Raw genomic sequence first — 21,852 nt, forward strand, 5'->3', positions numbered from 1 at the left:
GTAGATTAAATTTCCCGAAGTATGTCTAAATCCACCCCCTAAAGTTGATTTATTTTACACACATTTTAATCGCCGATGATAACGCAAATAGGTACATAATTTGTTGCAAATTAGTTATGGTAACTTCGAATTTATTGCTTTTTTTTAGTACTTTGCTAAATTCATGTAAAGTTAACGAAGGGAGGCGAAGTACACGAAATTGAGCAACAAATTCAAAATTACCATAACAAATTTGCAACTAATTATCAACAAATTATACACTGTCGTTTCGCCGAATGCCATTTCGCCGAAACTCGTTTCGCCGGCGGCGGCCTCTTGCATACAAACCTGTAACCGCCTCGTTTGCCCGGTCTACTCAAAGCAATCAAATCGATGTGGCGAAGCCGCATTAGATATTTTTTTATTTAGTAAACGGAAAATACCACATACTTTTGCTTGGTAGATACCTATGGATTTGCTTTGATGATTAGTGGGTAATAGTCAACTAGTTTCTTTGGGAACTCCGTTCTGAGGTTCATGAATCAATCTTTATTCAAGAAGTACAATTGTAGGTAAACAAAACGGGCGTTAACATTATCATCTTTAATTTGTCTTTATTTTAAATCAATTCCCATTACGATTTTAAGACAATTGCAGGAATCGGCGAAATGGCTTTCGGCGAAATGACATTCGGCGAACCGGCTTTCGGTGAAATGGCTTTCGGCGACATGACCCTGATCCGGTTCATACACCGTCTCTACATTCCGTCTTCCATTTAATAACCATTGATAGCGAACTATATTGTCACCCAAGTAACCACCAAATCTGATATTCGTTTTACATGCGTATATAAGGCAGACATATATACCATTGTCTTACATTTGCTTTATATGCACCTATCAAGCAAACATACGATATTTTGAATACTTGGGCAGTTTAAATTGATAGATTTTATCGACATTCAATAGGTTATTTTGAAAATATTTACTTGGATTTCTATGGAATAAATGAGTGAAATTGAGATTTTGAGCCTTTTGTTCCACTGTGGTGTAAAAGCAAGGAGGTTGGCATGCCCTCGGTATCTTAGAGCTTAAGCATAATGGTTTCTTTCTCTCCTAGTGATATAATGGTTCTTTTCTCATCAACATTTTACGAGAAATCGATACCGGTTTCATATTGGACATTTTGAATAACTGTCTCCGGAGCCAGAATCAGGAGACTGTCGAAGTTACAGTAAGTTTTTAGAGATATTAAAAAGCAAGGCTAACAGGTTCGAAAAGTTTTACAATCTGTTTCGAAAATTTCGTACTTTTTGGAGTCGTCAACTATATGCAGGTTGGACATTTTTATCTTCATTATCCAGTCTTTACCTCAGCACCGTATTCAACAAAAATCACACACCAATTACAGACAATCGTGCCCGTGCCGTGATTCTGTTTTATTCAAAACGGTTGAAAACCTGGTCTGATGTGTGCTCGGAGCCGATGGATTCGCTTGTGTTTTCAAAATCGAGCTTCGGTGTTGGTTTTCATTTTCTTTATCGCGTGTACGAAATTGAACACCTCACACAGCGTGCTTCGTTCGTAGAGACGGTGTTGTGTTTACTTCTTCCGTAACACCGAACGTATGTACCGTATATGCGCTTTATAAGACGGTTTGAAATTTTGGACACCCATCACCTTGTAATTCCGGAACCGGAAGTCAGATCCGGATGTAATTCACCATAACATCGCGAGAAAAGTGAGTTACATTCCAGAGTTCGTGACCACTATTTCCGGTGCTTCCGGAACCGGAAGCCGAGGATAGGATATATTTGGCCGTCAACTGACAAGACCTATCGATTGGAACTGATTTGAGCCCCCAGAAATCCCATTTTTCCACGTTTTTGCATTACTGCTCTGTATAACTACTGTAAATGTTCAACACACTTTATCCTATAATTTCGGAAACAGAAATCGGATCGAGATGAAATTCAGGAATATTCTATAGGATCGTAAGACCGTTCATTTGAATCTAAGTTTGTGAAAAACGGTTCAGTCATCTCCGAGAACAGTTGGCGCACGTATTTTCATATATTTTGCATATTTCAAGTAGGAATGAAACATATTTTTATCATTTATAGCTGTCTCACGAGAGATCAAAAGTATATTTCTATCAGTCAAACTTTCAATGGTTTATGACATAAACTGATATCTGACAAATGTATTCCGCCGAGAAATCGCAATTCCTTGAAGACTTGGGTTGCATTAGGTTGATTCATATGATGAGTCTTGAAGTATGTTGCCGAAAGTAAGATTTTGGGATCTCTCGAAGAATAGAATAAAGAAACATTTTTGTCTTCTAAACAGTTACTTACTGATCTACTCTAGGATATTGTGAAAAGAAAATTTTAGTTCGGACGACAACGCAGCGGGACATTAGCTTCAACATTGAAGTTTTGTCCTTTCACTTTCCTATTCGTTCATTTTCATTTTTAATAAACAACAAATATTGATTTCCAACGGAAATTTCAAGAATGACGACGAGGAATTTAAGAATAAGACAGTAAAAAACGGCAGCGCTGTTGGATGGAGAGGTATCCATTGAATAAATAACACAATGTTCGGTTCTGATCTTGAATCCTACGATGACCTACGACTTCGCAACGGGTAAGCGTTTGTATTTGGATTATCTAACACGGTTGCTCGATTAATAAAGTGTTCCTCGTAATCGATTCTGGTGGCTTCTTGACAATAGATAGTTTGAACAGCTCATTACGATTCACGAGGGTTTCAAAAAGTTGGAACACAGAAAGCCGAAAGAAGAATAGAGAGATTATTAATTTTCAATATTGCAAAATCGTCGAATTTGGTTGAATCTACGATGGGCAGTGTCCTCTAGCGTTTCCGTAAGCAGATAACAGCAGTTCGGATAGAAGGATCGAAAGAAACTTTCGATTAGGAGATATTAAGGACAGTCGGAACACTTTAAATTAATGGGAGTTGAATGCAAAAAAACACGATCTCGGATGTTCTCAGAAGGTTACGGATTGAAAAGATTCGCTTTATTTACAATTTCGCAAAAAAAATCAGACTTGGCATGCAATTAGCAGCTTTAGATAATAAATCAAGATTTAGCTACAAAACACACAAAGGCTCAGTAAAAAGTTGACTACCTTTGGCTTGTAGTCAAGTCTGTAAAAGTAACTTGAGTAATATGAAATAACTACTGATGTTGACGAACAGTGTTCTAAAGATAATTCGAGAGATTTCAAGAAAAGCTTGGAATTTCATCGAAACCAAAACGGAACGAGATATTTTTTTTCTGAAGTAGCTATAAAAACCTTCGTTTTATTTACGGAATGATTTTATTTCATTGAAGGTAAAGTTAATTTCTTACCTTCACAATCAACAATCATTGTTTCATCCTAATGAATAGTCGAAGGTATTTACAGGTTTTCCGCAAGTTACAACACACATTTTCCAGATATGTAGACTTCCTAAACTGTATAGGTTTAAGATAACACTCCTAGCGAGTGAGTTTTGGAGAAAACTAATTATGGATAGAATTGATGAAAACTGTAGTAAATGAAGTCTTTAGGATAATGTCTTTTGTCTACAAATTTATTTTTGCTTAGGTTGATTTGAAAAGCGCAGTACACGGAGTATTGCTTACTATCCAACTAGGAAAGGGCAAGGCCAAGTGATGTTTACCCGATAAATTATAGATTATTATGTCGCTGAGAGATTAATGAAAACATAAATGGAAGAACATAATTAAGTCAAAACCGACAACTCACCCACAACTTATCATCGATCGAGAAGGCCTCGTATAGCTCCACGATATTCGGATGCTTGATTTCCGACAGAATATCAATCTCGACCATATGATCGCTCAGGTTTTCTTCGTCTTCGAGGGTGCACATTTTAGCTGCTGCCAGCTGTTTGGTTTCCTTATTGATGGCCTTGTATACTTTTCCGAATGCTCCATCCCCCAGCTCACCAATCATATCCCAGAAATCATTCGGGTCTGTGTCCATCCGGATGTTATTGAAGATGCGCTTTTTCTTGGCCTCCCCACCGCCAAGGTGGAAGACCTTTTTAAGGTTGTTGAGGAAAGACATTTTTCGCAAAATCTATTTGCTGGCTCGTCGTCGAATTGATCACTCACTCACTTTTGACCGTCAGCTTCGTCTGCTTCCGAGAGCAGACACCTTTCCGCTTCGCGGGAACTATTTGCACAATTTTCTTTCTGCTTCCTACATGCACTTTGCTAAATTGCGTTTTTTTTCTTGCTGTTGTTGTTTTGTTTCGCTTCTTTTTTACACTACACTTTTGGCTTACATTCTACTTCCTTCAATACATATTCATGCTCACTCATATTTACTTGCTAACTTCATCTTTCTTAACTATATTCTTCCACATGCACTGATATACGAAGCTTATATTTTTACGAATTGACTTCAAAGAGTGCCACAACAAGCACAATTGAGACATAAAGAAATCACTCAAAAGGAACCTACTTCAACACAAGCAGAACACTGAGCAAAAAAAACAGCCACATTCGGTGTATTTCTCCCTAACACTTATTTAACTACAACATGGACTACAACAGCCGCGCCTGGTTCTGGTGATTTTCGTCCACTTGGCTAGTTCCGCTGGCTACTGTTACTTGCTGCGATGACGATGAGTGACGATTCGCACCAGTGTCAATACAGACCCGACCTGGTTCGAAATGTGCCATTTTTCAGTCTTAATTGGTACGAATAGGAAACAGGCAACCGGTGGAACCGGCCGTCTAATTCCGGAAGCCACGAGAGTGTCAGTTGCTTCTTCCTTGTATTAGTGGGGTGCTTTTTCCTATTTCGGTATGGCTGCGTCTGGCGTTTCGTACGGATTGCAGAACCAGAGAGAAAATGTTTATTTTCTTACTCTCAATGAAAAATGTACGAGCCGATATTATGTTGATTCACTTATTAGGTTATGTCCACCAACATTTGCTGGCGCCTGACCCATCCAAGTTGTAACCTTTCATGCTTGTGCCTGTAGAGAAAAAGAAAATGCAAAAGTTAATATTGTTCCGAAATTTTTTACGAATTAGTGAAAGTGATTTATGTTGAGAATGAGATAAAACATTCTGGAACGTTTATACTTCGCGGAAAATTGGAGCTGTAAACAAAGCTGCATTACACTATTGAAATTTTAAAATCTGTAAACATAGTAAAAATCGATGGAGAGTAATCAATTGAACCTAACGGTCAAATGAAAGATACTACACTTTTATAAACCAGGACTATTGTACCGAAAGTCATCTCACTAGTAAAGTCGCCATGTTAATTATAAGGTTACTCAACTTTCAGTCAAATAGGGTATTTTTGCTCTGGGAAGTAACACCACTGAAAAAACCTGTTTTAATCCACCTAGTGGTGTAATGATGCCTTTCTCATTTTCACATTTTCATGTATATTACAGCAGAAATTTTCCGAAATACTACAATTTAAACATTGATACACTACATTTGAATTTAAGTTAGTGAAAATTTATTCTATAATATGTGAGAAAATTAAGTTAGCTCCATTTTGTCATATTTGATTATTATTGCCGGTACTTCCGGAACCGAAAGCTGGATATCGGCATAGTGACATTCGATTTATTCAACCATGCACAAATATGACCTACACATTTTTTACGGTTCTCCATGACGATTTGAATTTTGGAAAAAAAATGTACCGATAGTCGGACGTGGATAAAATTCAGCAAATCATTTATAGGACTATCAATGGTTTATTTGATCGGAATGAAAATTGGGATGTTCTTACGGCATCTTAAGAACTTCCATCTCCGAGAAAAGTGAGTGACATTATTTCCACATTTTTGGTGCCTTATTTTCACATTTCCGGAACCGGGAGTTGGATAAATATGATATTTTGGAGCTTTGTTTGGAACCATGAGACCTTTACTTTGAGTCTAAGTTTTGTGAAAGTCGATTCAACCATCTTCGAGGAAATTAAGTGATATTAATTTCACATTTTGGTGCATATCACCCTGTTATTCCGGAATCAGAATTCGGATTTGAATGAAATTCAGAAACTTTGTATGGGACCATAAGACATTTCATTTGAATCTAAGTTTGTTAAAATTGGTTTAGCTATTTCGAAAAAAGTGAGTGACACTATTTTCACATTTTTGGTGCATATTACCCTGTAAATTCGGAACCGGAAGTCGGATCCAAATGAAATTCAGGAAATTTGTATGGGACCGTAAGACTTTTCATTTGGATCTAAGTCTGTGAAAATCAGTTCAGCCATCTCCGAGAAGCCATACACACACGTACACACACACACATACACATATACACACACATACACAGCAAATTGCACGCCTTCGCGCATCCTGCCTCAGGGCTAGAAGAAGGATGCAAAGAGCTCGATCAGCGGAGATGAGGATGGAGAGGCACACGGCATTCAAAACGGCGAAGTTAGCACTAAACAAGGCCATCAGCGCAAGCAAAAGAGCCTGTTTCGACCAGCTATGTGAGGGAGCCAACTCCAACCAATGGGACGATGCCTACAGGATGGTAATGGCCAGAACGAGAGGGGCGCTAGCACCCCCTGAACGTAGTCCGGCGAGGTTGAAGGAAATCATAACGGTTCTCTTTCCCCACCACGACACGTTTTCCTGGCAGCCAGCCCCGCTACCAGCGAACGAAGTTGAAAAGGTAATGAACGAGGAGTTGCTCACTGCGGCGAGATTGCTAGATACAAAGAAAGCCCCGGGACCAGACGGTATCCCGAACGTGGCTCTAAAGGCGGCTATAATGACAAAACCGGACATGTTCAGGGAGGTCATGCAGAGATGTCTGGATGAGCGTATGTTCCCAGACATTTGGAAAAGGCAAAGGTTGGTACTATTACCGAAACCTGGGAAACCCCTAGGGGACCCATCGGCGTATAGACCAATCTGTCTGATAGACACTGAGGGAAAGCTCCTTGAGACAATCATCCTCAACAGGCTATCCCCCTTCATAGAGGAGGCAGGAGGACTGTCCAGCCAGCAGTACGGGTTTCGCAGAGGCAGGTCGACAGCGGACGCCATAACATCGGTGGTAATCACGGCGGAGGTAGCTATCCAGCGCAAACGACGAGGAATCCGCAATTGTGCGGTAGTAACGCTAGACGTTAAGAACGCGTTCAATAGTGCTTGTTGGGCAGACATTGCTGAATCCCTACTTCGACTGGGAGTACCGGAAGTGCTGTACAAGATTCTGGAAAGCTACTTCCAGAACCGAGTATTGCTCTACGAGACCGACGAAGGCACACGTAACACTCCAATCCCGGCTGGAGTACCACAGGGATCTATCTTGGGCCCGATCCTGTGGAATATAATGTACGATGGAGTACTGAGGTTGAGGCTCCCTCCGGGTGTCAAGATAGTCGGGTTCGCGGACAACGTCACACTGACAGTCAACGGCGAATCCATCGAAGAGGTCGAACTGAGTGCATCACACTCAATCTGCTTGGTAGAGGACTGGCTGCGTAGCAGGAAACTGCAACTCGCGCACCACAAAACAGAGGTGATGGTGGTAAACAACCGCAAATCGGAACAGGAGGCGTTGGTACATGCCGGAGATTGCGTGATCCCCTCCAAGAGATCACTGAAGCAATTGGGTGTGATGCTTGACGACAAACTCAGCTTCAGCAAGCACGTTGAATACGCCTGCAAGCGCGCATTCAAAGCGATCGCGGCGCTCTCACGATTGATGGCCAACAGCTCGCCTGTGCGCTCCAGTAAACATAGGTTACTGGCAGGAGTGGCAGTTTCGATCCTCATGTACGGCAGCCCGGTATGGGCGTCGGCACTTAATGTGGAACGCAACGCACAGATGCTGGAGAATACGCATAGACTGATGTGTCTTCGCGTGATCAGTGCATACCGCACTGTATCGAGGGATGCGGCCTGCGTGGTTGCAAGTATGATGCCTATCGGTCTGATAGTGAAGGAAGACGCGGAGTGCTTCAGCATGCGAGGAGACAAGAACGCCCGTAGGGCCTCCAAAGCCGCTTCTCTACGCAGATGGCAACAAGAGTGGGACAGCTCAACCAAGGGTAGGTGGACCCATCGGCTCATACCTAGGGTTTCGAGTTGGTTAGATAGACCTCACGGGAAAGTGAACTTCGGCCTGACGCAATTTCTCACAGGCCACGGGTGCTTCAAATGGTACCTCCACAGGTTCGGCCACGCGACATCCTCTGTATGTCCTGGCTGCCCAGACGAGATCGAGACGGCAGAACACGTCTTGTTCGCATGTTCCCGTTTCGCGGCTCAAAGGAGTGAGCTACTGGACGCATGCGGCATTGACACCACACCGGAGAACCTGATCCAGAGAATGTGCCACTGCCTAGAGAACTGAAACGCAGTGTCGATCGCGGCATCCCAAATTGCGGGCATATTGCAGCGGAAATGGACTGCGGAACAACAACAGGCAGCCGCGTGCAACCGTAGTAGGCTCAAGAGGGATCAGCGAATAAACGTCGGTCCGGGAGAACCTCCTTCGCCGGGGAGCTCTTCGTCGGTGTAGGCTAGATCCTTTGGCGGGGGCTAGTCGATCAGTCGCCACAACACCGATTCGAGTCATCGAGGCGCCAGCGAACCGGAAGCCATGCTCCAACCAGAATCGACGGACCGACCTCGGCACTCCTTCGGGTGTCCCGTGTGGTGTAACAGAGACTCGGTGTCGGGAGAACTTCCTTCGCCGGGGAACTCTCCGTCGGAGTAGTCTAGATCCTTCGTCGGGGACTAGACGAGTATATCGTGGCGTAATACCGCTAGGATCATCAGGGCGCCAGTGAACCGGAAGCTATCTTTTAACCGGAATGCATGTTTCCCAGGCATCCTCTCGGTCGGGCGTTGACGGGAATCGAAAGCGTCGGTTTCGGGAGGGCCTCCTTCGTCGGGGAACTCTCCGTCGGTGTAGGCTGGATCCTTCGGCGGGGGCTAGTCGAGCAGTCGCCACAACACCGATTCGAGTCGTCGAGGCGCCAGCGAACCGGAAGTCATGCTCCAACCGGAATCGCGGAACCGACCTCGGCACTCCATCGGGTGTCCCGTGTGGTGTAAGAGACTCGGTGTCGGGAGATTCTCCTTCGCCGGGGAACTCTCCGTCGGAGTAGTCTAGATCCTTTGTCGAGGACTAGATGAGTAGATTGTCGCGTGGTACCGCTAGGATCGTCTGAGCGCCAGTGAACCGGAAGTCACGCTCCAACCGGAATCATTGGATCGACTCAGGCATCCTTTCGGTCGGGTCGTAGACGCGTACCGCAAGCGTCGGTTCGGGAGGACTTCCCTCGTCGGGAAACCCTCTGTCGGTGTAGACTAGATCTTTTGGCGGAGACTAGTCGAGTAGTTCCGCGACGTAGCATCAGTTTTGGGTCGTCGAGGCGCCAGTGAACCGGAAGTTACCCTCCAGCCGGCATCACTGGACCGACCTCGTCATCCAACTGGTCGATCCCTCGAGAGCAAGATACTGATCCCCATTCTGCATAAATCTGGGGAGGGTGCTGTGAGCACTAATAGCCTTCCACCCCGAAGTAATACCTAGCGGTGGTGCCGGGGAGGTAGGGTTGGAGATCCAAGGTGTTTTAGTGGGTAGTTCCAATCAACAGTTGGGTAGTCCTGTGGAGAGTCCCACACTCCGTGCGTAAATGCATTTCACCATGAAAAAAAACACACACATACACACTCATACACACACACACAATAAAATAAAATAAGGCAAAAACTATTGAGATTTTGACAATAAATCACCTGATACTAATTTACTTTTGATTTTTATTCACTATTGTTAGATGGAATGCGTACTTCTAAATGTACTGTTTTTTTGTCAGAATAAAACTGTACGAGCACTACGCATTGCTTATGAGAAACATGGTTTCTTTGAGAAGGAGGCGGAACTTAAACATAATCCAGAATTATCAATGTTTTAATTGAAATTCCAGAAATCTTGATTCCAGTTCCCACTACAGTGTTAGAGTAGGTAACAAAGGACGAAAAGTTTACTACCGAAAACCAGCAGCCGTAAAACATTGTTGGAAGAGCAAGTGAATAATAAAGAAAATCAATTAGCAGCAAAAGCAGACTCGATGTACGATTTTGTTAACAGACCAGAAATGTTTCCACTACGTGATGAGTTGCTACTGTTTATTTCCGTTTCTATTTTGTGTGCCGAAAAGTAGATACCACCAGGCGTCGTTCTGAGGTTTTGTTGAAACTCACCGTGGTTTATTTTTTTAGCGTATGTTATATAAAGCGCTAATAGTGTTTCACATATTAGGATAACGTTTCGAATTATTTATTTTACTCGAATCAAAGCCATCGAAAGCCTGGTGTAAACTTTGCGTAACTTCGGTAGCAACGAAACTGTGCCAAGATCATGACTACTTACAATTTATTTTGTTTTTACAGTGCCCGAATAATTAGCACTCACTTGATAAGTTGATCTTCTGTGCTCAACAACGTGCCATTTTCATGAATTCGACAAACGAATGGGAAGCGAAGGCTGTATTTCTGAAAGCATCACTAATCAAACGACCGCCATACATACAACAAGCTGACTTTATTTTGATGGTGGCGACTGTCCTACCGGAATTTACGTGATCATTTTATTAATTCGGTGACAAATCAAATATGTTTCCTCGTACTACACTACAGATTAATGAACTATAATTACAACGTTTGAAGTAGAAAATGATACAAGATTTATGCTGCCATACGTGAGGCTTTAGTTGTCATAATCACATCACTAAGCCACATTAATATTCAGCAGAACTATTAATAGATGAATAATTGATTTGAAAACAATAGAACTGAAGGAAACATCAATCACGTAGCAAACAAAGTTTTACGTAAGCACTAAATCGTTCAATAAATATTCTGACTGTCGAAGCATCCAACTAAGTAATAATATTCCAATAAACATAATCGATTGATAATTTCAACAGTAAGTAACTTATTATGGTTTTCTGTGTTATGAATGGACCAAGAGTCTAATCGAAAATTCGTGGCCAAAACTTATTCTTTTGTAATTCTCTCCACTCTTTAATTAGAGTTCATTTCTGGTCTGGTGCTTTCTAGAGCTCTCATGTGAAACGTCCTTCGCAGCATCGTGTTAAAATTCGATTACCGATGAATCTCGGTATCTCCGATCTGCCGATCAGTCAAGGCGGAGATGCTATCGCATAATCTTATCGAAAATCAAACCCGTAAAAGCAATTCGATAAAATCCTTAGCCAGAGTCTCACCACCGATCAGCTTGCCACGACTGTGATGCCTGGCAAGAGAAGAAGCTGCACCCAAAATGTGATTATTACCTCTCTCATCTCTCATCATCACCGATTTCCATATTCTCGAAAACGCAAAGCTCGGTTGCCGTAGATGATGACGTTAACTGTTGTTTACCTTACAAATTAGTGGAAGGGTGTCACATAACAGCAGTAGCGAAGAGTTGACTGCCAGAAAAGATTTCTGTGCCCAGAGTGCTTCATTGTCGAAACGACAGACTGGCAGAAGAAGAAGGGCAAAACATACAGACAAATTTTGAATTTTTCATTCACAGAAAACCGGCTCAAGCGGAGATGTGACAACGACTGCTAAGCTAGTATCAAGAATAGTTCGAAAATTCAGATGAGTATAGTAACAATTCTGATCCAAGTGAACAGGTGGGAACAGGGGTGAAGTTGGTGACATAATCAATCTGAATCATACAAACGCCATCATAATTTATGCTTGGCTGTAAAAGCGTCCTGTATCAATTGTAAATTACCCCATTTTTTCCGTTCGAATGACCTTGGTGAAAACTTACACCTTCTGCCTTTTATATCACCCCTGTTGAAGTTAACGATAAAGTGAGGCGTGACGAAACGCCGGCGATCCCATAGCTCTCACTCACATCAAAATTATTCAAATGGATAACATCTTAAATGGTCGAACAAAATGCCGACATTTACAAGCCAGACAGAGTCCGTTGACATTTGATCTGCCATGGAAATGTAAGTGTGTCGCCCAACGATGAAAGAAGTGATGTTAACCGCAAAACGCCAACCATCGCAATGTCTCTATGGCGAAATAAAACTTCAGTGTTTTCGACTTCGGTATAACAGGATCCGAAGCCATATGAGTGTGGTCCAAATACAAGATGCACTATAATGGCATTTTTCTAGATCAGGTGATATATTGGTCATGTCATGTGTAGATCGTACTTTCTTTCGCTTCTATTAATTACACCAGGGTGAGTGACAATGAAAAATTACATCAATAACATCCAGTATTGGAATCAGAAAAAGTTTAGTTCATTAACATTCATGAAACATGCATCCCCAAATCTATGAATCTTGAAGTTCACAAGTGATTTTTTGTGTCAGCGAAACTTGATAATGAATTTTTACCCACAAAAATAACGTTTAAGGGATAGGGGGCTGGGGTCCACTAGGAGATTGATAGTACCTATTAGCTCTCTTCGGACAGTACCAGCCTAGATGCCGTGTGGAATCCGGTGGAAAAATATGAACCAAGAATAGATCCACTGGGTTCCTGCTTCCATGTCGTAAAAGGCGACACCTGCAGGAGTTTCTTTTTCCTTTCAGTTATCAGACATTTTCAATGTTTCACTTCTGATTACTCTATTTTACTAAATTATCTCTTCATTCAACCTATCAATTTCCGTCTAGCTTCGGAGAAAATTTTTGTTTGGAACGTTTTCTTCTTCCATGTTATAGATTGTCTTTCTAGATTATAAATTGAATGATAGAAATCAACTTTTGCGTAAATCCGTTGATATTACATAGTTAATAACAGAAATAACATATATCGACGAATATAACCAATTGATAATTTTAATAAATAATTAAAATAATAAAGTGGAAATAATAAATAATCAAGACGCGAGTGAAATCTGTTGACCTTTATTTGGTGATTTAAAATGATTTTATAACAACTGTTTAGACTATGTCAATGCAATGAATCAACTATTTTGTCTAAATCCTATTCACTCGTTTATTTTGTATCACATAGTTTGATTTATATAAATAATAGGGAAGTTTTTATGCTTTACGCGATAGTATTGCAAAATTTTTCTTCAGTTTCATCGAATAAGAGCTGTGAATTAATACTTCCCGGGACTTCAATATAGGATATTGTTGAAACGTTCACTCGGGAAGTCAGTGAGTTTAGTGGTGCATCCGAGCATCTTGAAACCGGAACATACTGAATCCAGCGCGAATAATAACAATACTGAAATTTTTACTAACAAATATCTTTCTCCCGTGACACTTGTGGAGTGCGCAGTAGTATATACGGCCTCTAGTAACAACAAGTGTTGGACTAACATCTCTTCCCATTCCTTAGACGATCTACGTTCGGGCCTGGCCGGCGCCGGTACTGATCAATGAATTCTGGGGTTACCAGAAGATGTACATTGAAGGATGATTTACCAGTCCCAGGTCGAATCATCTAGAAATTCCCTGTACAATTTCAGCTAATCCCGATCAGCTCAAAAATATCGTTTAAGAGATAATCATAATACAGATACTTATTTCGGAATGTTGTTCGCATTCCTTCATCAGTGCATCAGTTTTATGAGATTGTATGATTTAAAGTGCGATTTATTCACTAATTAACAGAGCATTATTTGGTCATAGTCAAGAATGTAGCATTTTTGCCATTCTCATATAGAAAAGTTTATGCAATCACTCAGTTCGTCGAGTACGCAAAATGTCTGTATGTGTGTCCAAATGTGTGTGTGTGTGTGTATTTATGAATGAAACATTTTTTTCACTTACTTTTTTCGGAGATGGCTGAACCGATTTTCAGAATTAATAGTTTTAAATGAAAGGTATAGTTGTCTCATACAAAGTTCATGAGTTCTATTTCGATCCGACTTCCGGTTCCGGAATTACAGAGTGTAAAAAATCCTGTTTCAAATTATTTCCTCCCTTTTCTCAGAGAGGGCGAGATCAATTTTAACAAATTTAGGTTCTAATATAAAGCTTGCTTCATTTAGAATTGGAACAAACTTTTACTCATATTGTGGCGCTCCTGGTGGACGGATTTAGAAGTTCTTGGCGCCCACGTGTCGGGAATTTTGTCAGCTTCACGTATGATTTTTGACATTCCGCAAATCGACTGTACTTTGTAAACAATCAACATGGAAGCCGAAAGAAGAGAAAAAATTGTGCACAGTTATTTAGAAAATCCATTGTGGTCTTCATCTAGTCTAGCTAAACAGCTGAAATTGCCCAGAAATACCGTATGGCGCGTTATCAAACGGTATAAGGAAACATTGACGACGATTCGGAAGCCTCACGTCAATCGTCGGAGTGGAACTGTCGACCGGAAACTGCGTGGTAAGATTTTGAAGACGATTAAGAGGAATCCTAATCTCTCGGACCGGGATTTGGCCAGAAAAAATTCGGTGCTGTCCATAATACCGTGAGGAGAACTCGACTGCGGGAAGAAATCAAGTCGTATCGAGCTAGCAAACAGCCAAATCGTACCGTCAAACAGAATAGTGTGGTTAAAATTCGTGCTCGGAAACTGTATGACCAGGTGCTTACCAAGTTCGACGAGTGTCTTCTGATGGACGATGAAACCTATATCTAGGCTGACTTCGGGCAAATCCTAGGTCAAAAATTTTACTTGGCAACGGCTCGGGGGGATGTTCCAGCCTAAATTAAATTCGTTTTTGCCGACAAATTTGCCAGAAAATTTATGATTTGGCAGGGCTTTTGCAGCTGTGGCACAAAAAAACTAAAGTCTTTGTTACAATTATGACAATGACATCGGAACTATACCAAAAACAGTGTCTCCAAAAACGAATTTTGATGTTCATTCGATCCCACGACCATCCCGTAATGTTTTGGCCAGATTGGGAAAGCTGTCATTACAGCAAATTCGTTCAAGAATGGTATGCAGAGAAAGGAGTCCATTTTGTTCCGAAAAACCTTAACCCACCCAACTGCCCACAGTTCCGTCCTATTGAGAAATACTGGGCAATCGTGAAGAGGAGACTCAAGGCAAAGGGAAAGGTTTTCAAAGACATCAATCAGATGACGACCTGGTGGAATAAGATAGCTAAAACGATGGACGAAGAAGGTGTGCGCCACCTAATGAGCCGTGTTACAGGAAAAATTCGAGAATTCCTTCGAAACCGTGACGAATAATTTTATCCGTATTTTTTCTTAAAAGTATGAAGAAAACGCTACATTTGTGTAAAAAAAAGATCTTGAATTCAATAATAAATTACTAAAATACAGGCAATTGTCTTTGTTCCAATTCTATATGAAACAAGCTTTAAAATAAAATCATAGTCCCATACAAATCTTGAAATTTCATCCGGATCCGACTTCAAATGAAAGGTCTCGGGGTACAAATTTCTTAAATTTCATCCTGAACCAACTTCCGGTTATAATATTTATAAGAATTATAAGGTAAACTGTGCTAAAGATTTGGTACCCTCACTTATAGCGGTATTCTAAATTGGCTTCTGAACTACTGAAGCCATTATCAGTAGGCAGCCAAGCAAACCGACTATCCATCCTGATTTCCGGTTTTCGATAAATGACTGTAGATAATAGTCATACACTCAAAAAAGGATCTCAGTAACTTTCCTTAGAGATGGCAGAACCGATATTCCCAATGTTAAGTTCAAATGAAAAACCTTATGCTCCTACACTAAAATTAAACATATTCTTCGGATCAAAAAATAACACTTTCATTTAAAGTAACATACAATGTTAAAACCGTATAAAATCATCAAAATTTGAAAAAAAAACTGGTAGAGTTCGTACGTCATGTTAATTGAGCCGACTTCGATTATACCGGTTCTCGGGTGTCGGTTCCGGAAGTACCTGCAATAGTGGAACTCGACTTCGTTTTCTTATGGATGATCTAAACGATCAAAGAATTGTTTCATTCTATGGTTACCTGACCAACAGAGCATAGCAGGATTCCATCAAAATTATATATGATCTTAATATTTATATCTCATTATGTTATGATAATGATTCCAAATCAGAAGCAAACATTCAGATTTTATTAAGATTATAGCAAGTCCAGATATTATATTAAGGGCCGGTAAGGTAAAACTATGCTAGAGAATTGAGAAAAAAAAGAGTTCAAACGATCTTGTTTTTGACTTTTAACCCGAAAAATGCAATGCTTCAATAAAGAGCATTAACAAAAAAATTTTCCAATTCCACATGCCTGAAGATGCTTTTGAAAACAATCGCCCTTATTCTGAATAACGTCGTATCGATTTTACGATCGTATTTCATTTGTATTCCTAATAACGCTAACAAAATCAAAGGTAGCTAGGATTCGATCGAACCACATTCGATCGAAAAATCAATACGTCGTTATTCAGAATAAGGGCGAATAATTTGATATTTGATTTTGAAATGACGGCCTAAATTTTAGATTTGAGATCGTTCCTAAGTAATTCGTGTAAAGTTTTTATTCAGATATTAATTTTAAATCGAAAATAAATATTTTTCAGGATGATTTTGCGCTTTTTCTCTTACGAACAAAGAAAGGTAAGGCAAAAGCTTTAAAACTCGACTAATAAATATTGGAAAAAGTGATATAGCATTCGACTCAGTTCATTGAATTCTGTTTCCTCAGATATGATTTTTAATACAAGCTTGGAGTCAAATGAATGCTTGAATTCATAAATTTGATTATTGACCGATTTTTGTTTCCGAAAATACAGAGTGATAAGTGTTAAGAATTTCAAAACGTCTTCAAAAGTGACACTGCAATAAACGAAAAACAAAATTCAAAGTGAAAACAAAACCAAAATCTAAACTCAGCTCAATACTTTTTCGATTTATAGGTCTTTTAGTCATAGGCAGATTGAAAATAACGAATCAGGTCTTTTAGTTGCAGATTGAAAATCATCCATTATAAAAATCGCCACACGAAAATTTTTCAACTTCTTTGTGTAGACGCCAAACAAAAATTAATCGTACTATATGCGTCAAAATTTGACAGAATGTGTATAAAAGTGTTGCCAACGTTGAGAGAATAAAAGTTTACCGATTGGACAAGCGCGGGAATTTTAAAATGAAAATTCCGGTTCTTTTTTTATCATGAGGTATATCATTGCATGAACATTTTTACATTCATGAATCAGACAAAAACGATTTATCGCACCATAATACCTTCGATTTGAAAAGTTCAATCTTTCCATATCTGAAAAATTTATGACAGTCTCATTTCGTAGTATTTTGATTACTTCCAATTCGAAACCATGAGCTGGGATTCGAAATTTTCAATGTAGAGTTTAAAGCAACCGACCCGCATTATGAGACTTTCCATTTGAATAATTTTTTCTGTGAGCCAATCTAGGTAGATATCGAACAATCAAACCGGAGTAAAAGTTCCATTTTGATGGTTTTTGAACATTACTTGCGGGGTTTCTGGCTGCGAATATCGCAAACTAATGTGGCTAATAGGCAATTGGTTGATCATCAATTATTAAAACTTGCTACTCGAATCGATGTTATATACACTTCTTCCGAAATTTCACTATCTTTCAAACGAATTTTTATTCTAATCTAAATTTACGAAAATCGGTTCAGCCATCTCCGAGAAAATTAAGTGCACATTTCAATCAAATATACCCGCCAATCGAAACACATACACGTACAGACAATTCACTACTTCAAGAAGAAAAAACTGAAAAACTATCATTCATTCCTCAGATTCTATAAGGTAGTTTTGTTTCACTGAATTTAGTCATTTCCGTTCATTTACAACTATTCTTCAGCACCACAAAAAAAGCTTGCTCATAGTTCTAAAATAGCCCCTTTGTCAAGGAAACGACGAAAGAGGTGGAGAGGGATAGATTATTTTGTAGCAATATGGACTTACACTAGTTATTGTATGATGCCAATATATTCTTCCAACCTCAGTTGGTTCCCATACTCCGAGCGTATGTTGGCAACTCAAAACTTCCCGGTTCGGAACCAGTCTCTTAACTTGTGCATGACTTTTTTTATGGCAAATCAAATCGCCTAAAGGTATGCAATTTCATCTTCGAGAAATCTATTTTTAGATTTGCATGGCAAAGCCTCTCCCCCCAAAAATGGGTAATATCAGCTGAAAAGTCGTACTAAATTTGTAACAAATTTAGATGTAATATTGATATTTACATATTATGGTTTGTAACAATTTTGTTATCACCTAGGTTAAATTGAGTTATAATTTTTTATTTTAACTATTAACGAGGCTAATTAGATAGAAAAAAACGAAACAACCCCAGATGCAATTTTGTTCTCCCTTGTTGATCGGGTATACTAATTATTTAACAAATAATCTCTTTGGTTTCTTTCAAGAATCGAAGAGAAACATTTAGAATAGAATACCACAGTATTATACAAGAAGATATGATTGACAGACAGTTTTATGGGATTTGTACCTGTTTTTAACCATCGTTCGTGGAAAAATACTAATAAAATTGGTATTTTCCACTTATCACGCTTTAGTTCCGGAACCGAAAGTCGGATCGAGATAAAATGTTCTACAAATTTTTAGGATATTATTAGACCTTTCATTTGAATCTTGCGAAAATCGGTTGAGTTGTTCCAGAAATAATTGAGTGTAAACTTTTTCTCAAATTTTCGCATATCTCAGCCATCTCAGAGAAAAGTGAGTGTATATTTTTGTTACAAACACAAATAAATATTATCGAGAAGAATGTTCGCTAGTGAACTTTTCACAACTAATTTTTTGTCATGTGATATGATCTTTAGTGAGAATCGCGTTTGCAAACAATAAGAACTGAACATTTCTTCAGTGAGTTTTCTAATTAATGAAATTAATTACATCTGCAACAAATCGATAAAAATAATTATTTCTCGATTTCTTCACATAATTTCTTGGTGGCTTTGGCAAACGGCTGCGTCAGAAAATGACAGTATCTGTTCGTTACTTCCTCAGTTTTTAATTAATAACCCACTTTTCAGCATTTGAATCTTAATAAGTAGTAATTTTGGAAAACCACCAATTTGCAGTTAGTACTAGGAAATCAATTCAAATTTTCAAAATCTTTAGCAGAAAAGTAAATGAAGAAGTCCTCGTTTAGGTCAATACACTTATTCTAACTTTATAATCCCGTCCAAGAAGTGACTTTTCGGGAGGTCCGGGTTCTCCACTGCATAGAATATTTCCTCACGTAAGCAAATTTATTCTTAAAATGAGCGTTTTTTATAAGTTTGGGAATAGACTATAGAGCAATGGATCAAAGTCGGGCGAATAGCATATAATGTTGCAAATCGTACATTTTAGTCATAGTTGCGATAGTTTTGTGAACCGGCACATTGTTTTGCTACTATTTTGGCCTTCAATTGCTCCAATAATATGCAGTAAATCTCACTGTTGATTATTTTTCATTTTACGAAATAGTCCACCAGGAAAAGCATGTCATGACAATCCCAGGAAACCGACGTCATTGCCGTTCCTTCTAACCTCCATAAATAGCTTTGGAGTACTTGTGTCGGTCTCAGTCCATAGCCGGAGATTCATTCTGTCAACTGGTGTATAACAGTGAATGCAGATTTGATCAACAATTACCAATCGACTCCAATAGTACAACCGATTCCACATTACCCCAGCCTAACATGTTTCCGAAGTGTGCATGCGTTCGTGTTTCTGGTTCAGAGTCACTATACGTGGCTTCTCACGCCAGGATTTTTCTTATATCTCGCCCAAAATAAGGGGGTGATGGCTCGTTACTCATCTCTGTCTGGTTGCTCACCTTCACTTTACGGTTTGGTTTTTTAGACATTATTTCGACATCGAGCGCTAGCTTCATAATATTTATCCAACTTTATTTAGAACTCCATCGCCTTTAGGTCTCTTTAGCTCTCGTAAGGATTTCGAAAAATAAAACCATTTTTTACATAAACCGAAAAATTCGAACTATCTTAACTGATTTGCATTTCATCAGACAGCTTAATACTCAATACAATTTTGCAGCATCGCCGAACGCAATCTGTCTTTTTTTTTTCATACTCTACATGGTACCAAACACGCAAGCAAGAATTGGCTGTCAGAACAAAACAAATGGCTGTATCACGATTAAATTTCAAATGTCTACCTAAATATGAATGGATCAACATAATCTGCTTTGTGATTGGAATGCATTTCGACGGTCAAGGAGATTACTTTTCATCTCATCTAATAGAGAGACTTCTACACTCTCACTCTATCACATGTATGTAACATTTGCTTTAATTAAATACTACAAATATATTAAAGAAAATGAAACTAAAATGATTGAAGAAGTACTAAACCAACTAGATGTTTTTGATTAAAAGCTTCAGTCAAGTAGCTAGATCAAATTATAAGTATAACAAAGCTTCATCGAACTGATCCAATGAGATTCAGGCTTCGAAAATTACTAGTTGCTAGGCCTAATAACATATCACATACAAACAAAACAATGCGCATTCCCTAGGCATTTTACATACTTCTTTGATATAGTTTCTAGTCTGTCCCAATTGGTATGGTGGTCGGTAACCAAGAATTGTTTAACTATAAAAAAGAAGGAAAATACGAAACCAAACGTTACCAAAAGCACTAAAATAACTAAACTGAACAAAATCAATCTGTTCTAAAACTGAATACGAATTGTTCCATTCTAAATGTATTAACAAGAATCAGAAAAAAAAACATGACATGAAGTGTCCTCATTGGCACTATCGATGCAACGGTCAATGCTTAAGGTATAATAGAGAGAATAAAAATCAATAAGAATTATGTATTTTGACCTGGTTTCCACTTTGCACGACTACGCGATAGCATATCCAGGACAATTATGCATCACAACTAGGCGATCAAGTAAGAATTACGACACCACATTCGTCGATGGATTGATGTTGATATCAGTGAAAAAAAAATCCACTCGTGGGCAATAGAAAACACCTGGAATGTGATTTCATCATTAGAGGTACCGTTGCGACGCGTACACCATGATTAACCATGAAATCACCTTCCCCGTCGATGACGACGATCCCTGCTGAGGTTCGAGTGCTGCGGCGTTGACCGATTCAAAAACATCATGACGGTGATGAGCCTGTTCGCGTTGGTCGCAAATGTTGTGATGAGAACTGTGAATGTCGCAATGCTGCAATCATCCACTGCTGTTATTGCACACCTGAAGAGATGAAGCATTCTACAGTGATCAGCGGTAGACCAACCCTGAGAGATTCAGACTCCGAGTCGCTGTGGTATTCGTGTCATAGCATTCGTGTTTATTTTATGAATAAAGATTTTCACCTGTGTATATCGAACCGGCTGATAGGTTGTAAAGGAGCGCGACTCGTGCTGCTGCGTGCTGACTGCAGGTTTGAAACCAGCGTTATGCAGCGAGTCGAATTATGAATGGTGATGATCTTACTGTTGATGCAGCATCACCTAGGAGAATCATGGAAATGCTATTTTTAAATCATGTATTCCACGTATTTTTTCTGACTTTGCAAATGTTTCCCAAACGAATCACACAAATGAAAATAAAGGAAAAATCATCATGAAGCTCACCATCATTGATCTTTTTATGTACCTATAGTGAAAAATAAATAGTTTCTGAGGCACACTTCATTCCAATTGATGGGCTTTTCTTCCCTTACAACGAGAACGGATGGAAGGCAGTGGTGAAATATGACACCCTAGCAAAGCAATATGTACCTCAGAAAGCAGAAAGCCGGATACTGTCTGTATGATATATTTATTACGTAAATTAGAGCGACCGCCTACTATATACAACTACCACAGACTGCCCACCTTACTGACCGTCACAACAGGTATTCGTGCGAAATGGTACGTAAAAAGAGTAAATAACACG

The 21,852-nt window shown here is 39.5% G+C and overlaps 1 protein-coding gene across 12 annotated transcripts in view; it reads right to left on the reverse strand.

The window, feature by feature from the left end:
- The window catches only part of LOC131438963 (serine/threonine-protein kinase 10), a 90,430-nt gene that overhangs the window by 42,446 nt on the left and 26,132 nt on the right, over positions 1 to 21,852 (reverse strand). For 11 of the 12 annotated variants that reach the window (XR_009231024.1, XR_009231029.1, XR_009231028.1 and 8 more), the window contains one exon: positions 3,758 to 5,000. Coding sequence is in view for 2 of the 12 variants with exons in the window: in XM_058609402.1 (XP_058465385.1) it covers positions 3,758 to 4,081 (324 nt within the window). In the remaining 10 variants the exon portion in view is untranslated. Of the gene's footprint in view, positions 1 to 3,757; positions 5,001 to 20,479; positions 20,544 to 21,852 lie in introns of all 12 variants that reach the window. The other variant, XR_009231025.1, reaches the window with a different exon arrangement.

This window comes from Malaya genurostris, chromosome 3 (assembly GCF_030247185.1).
Source record: "Malaya genurostris strain Urasoe2022 chromosome 3, Malgen_1.1, whole genome shotgun sequence".
Lineage (NCBI taxonomy): Eukaryota > Metazoa > Arthropoda > Insecta > Diptera > Culicidae > Malaya > Malaya genurostris.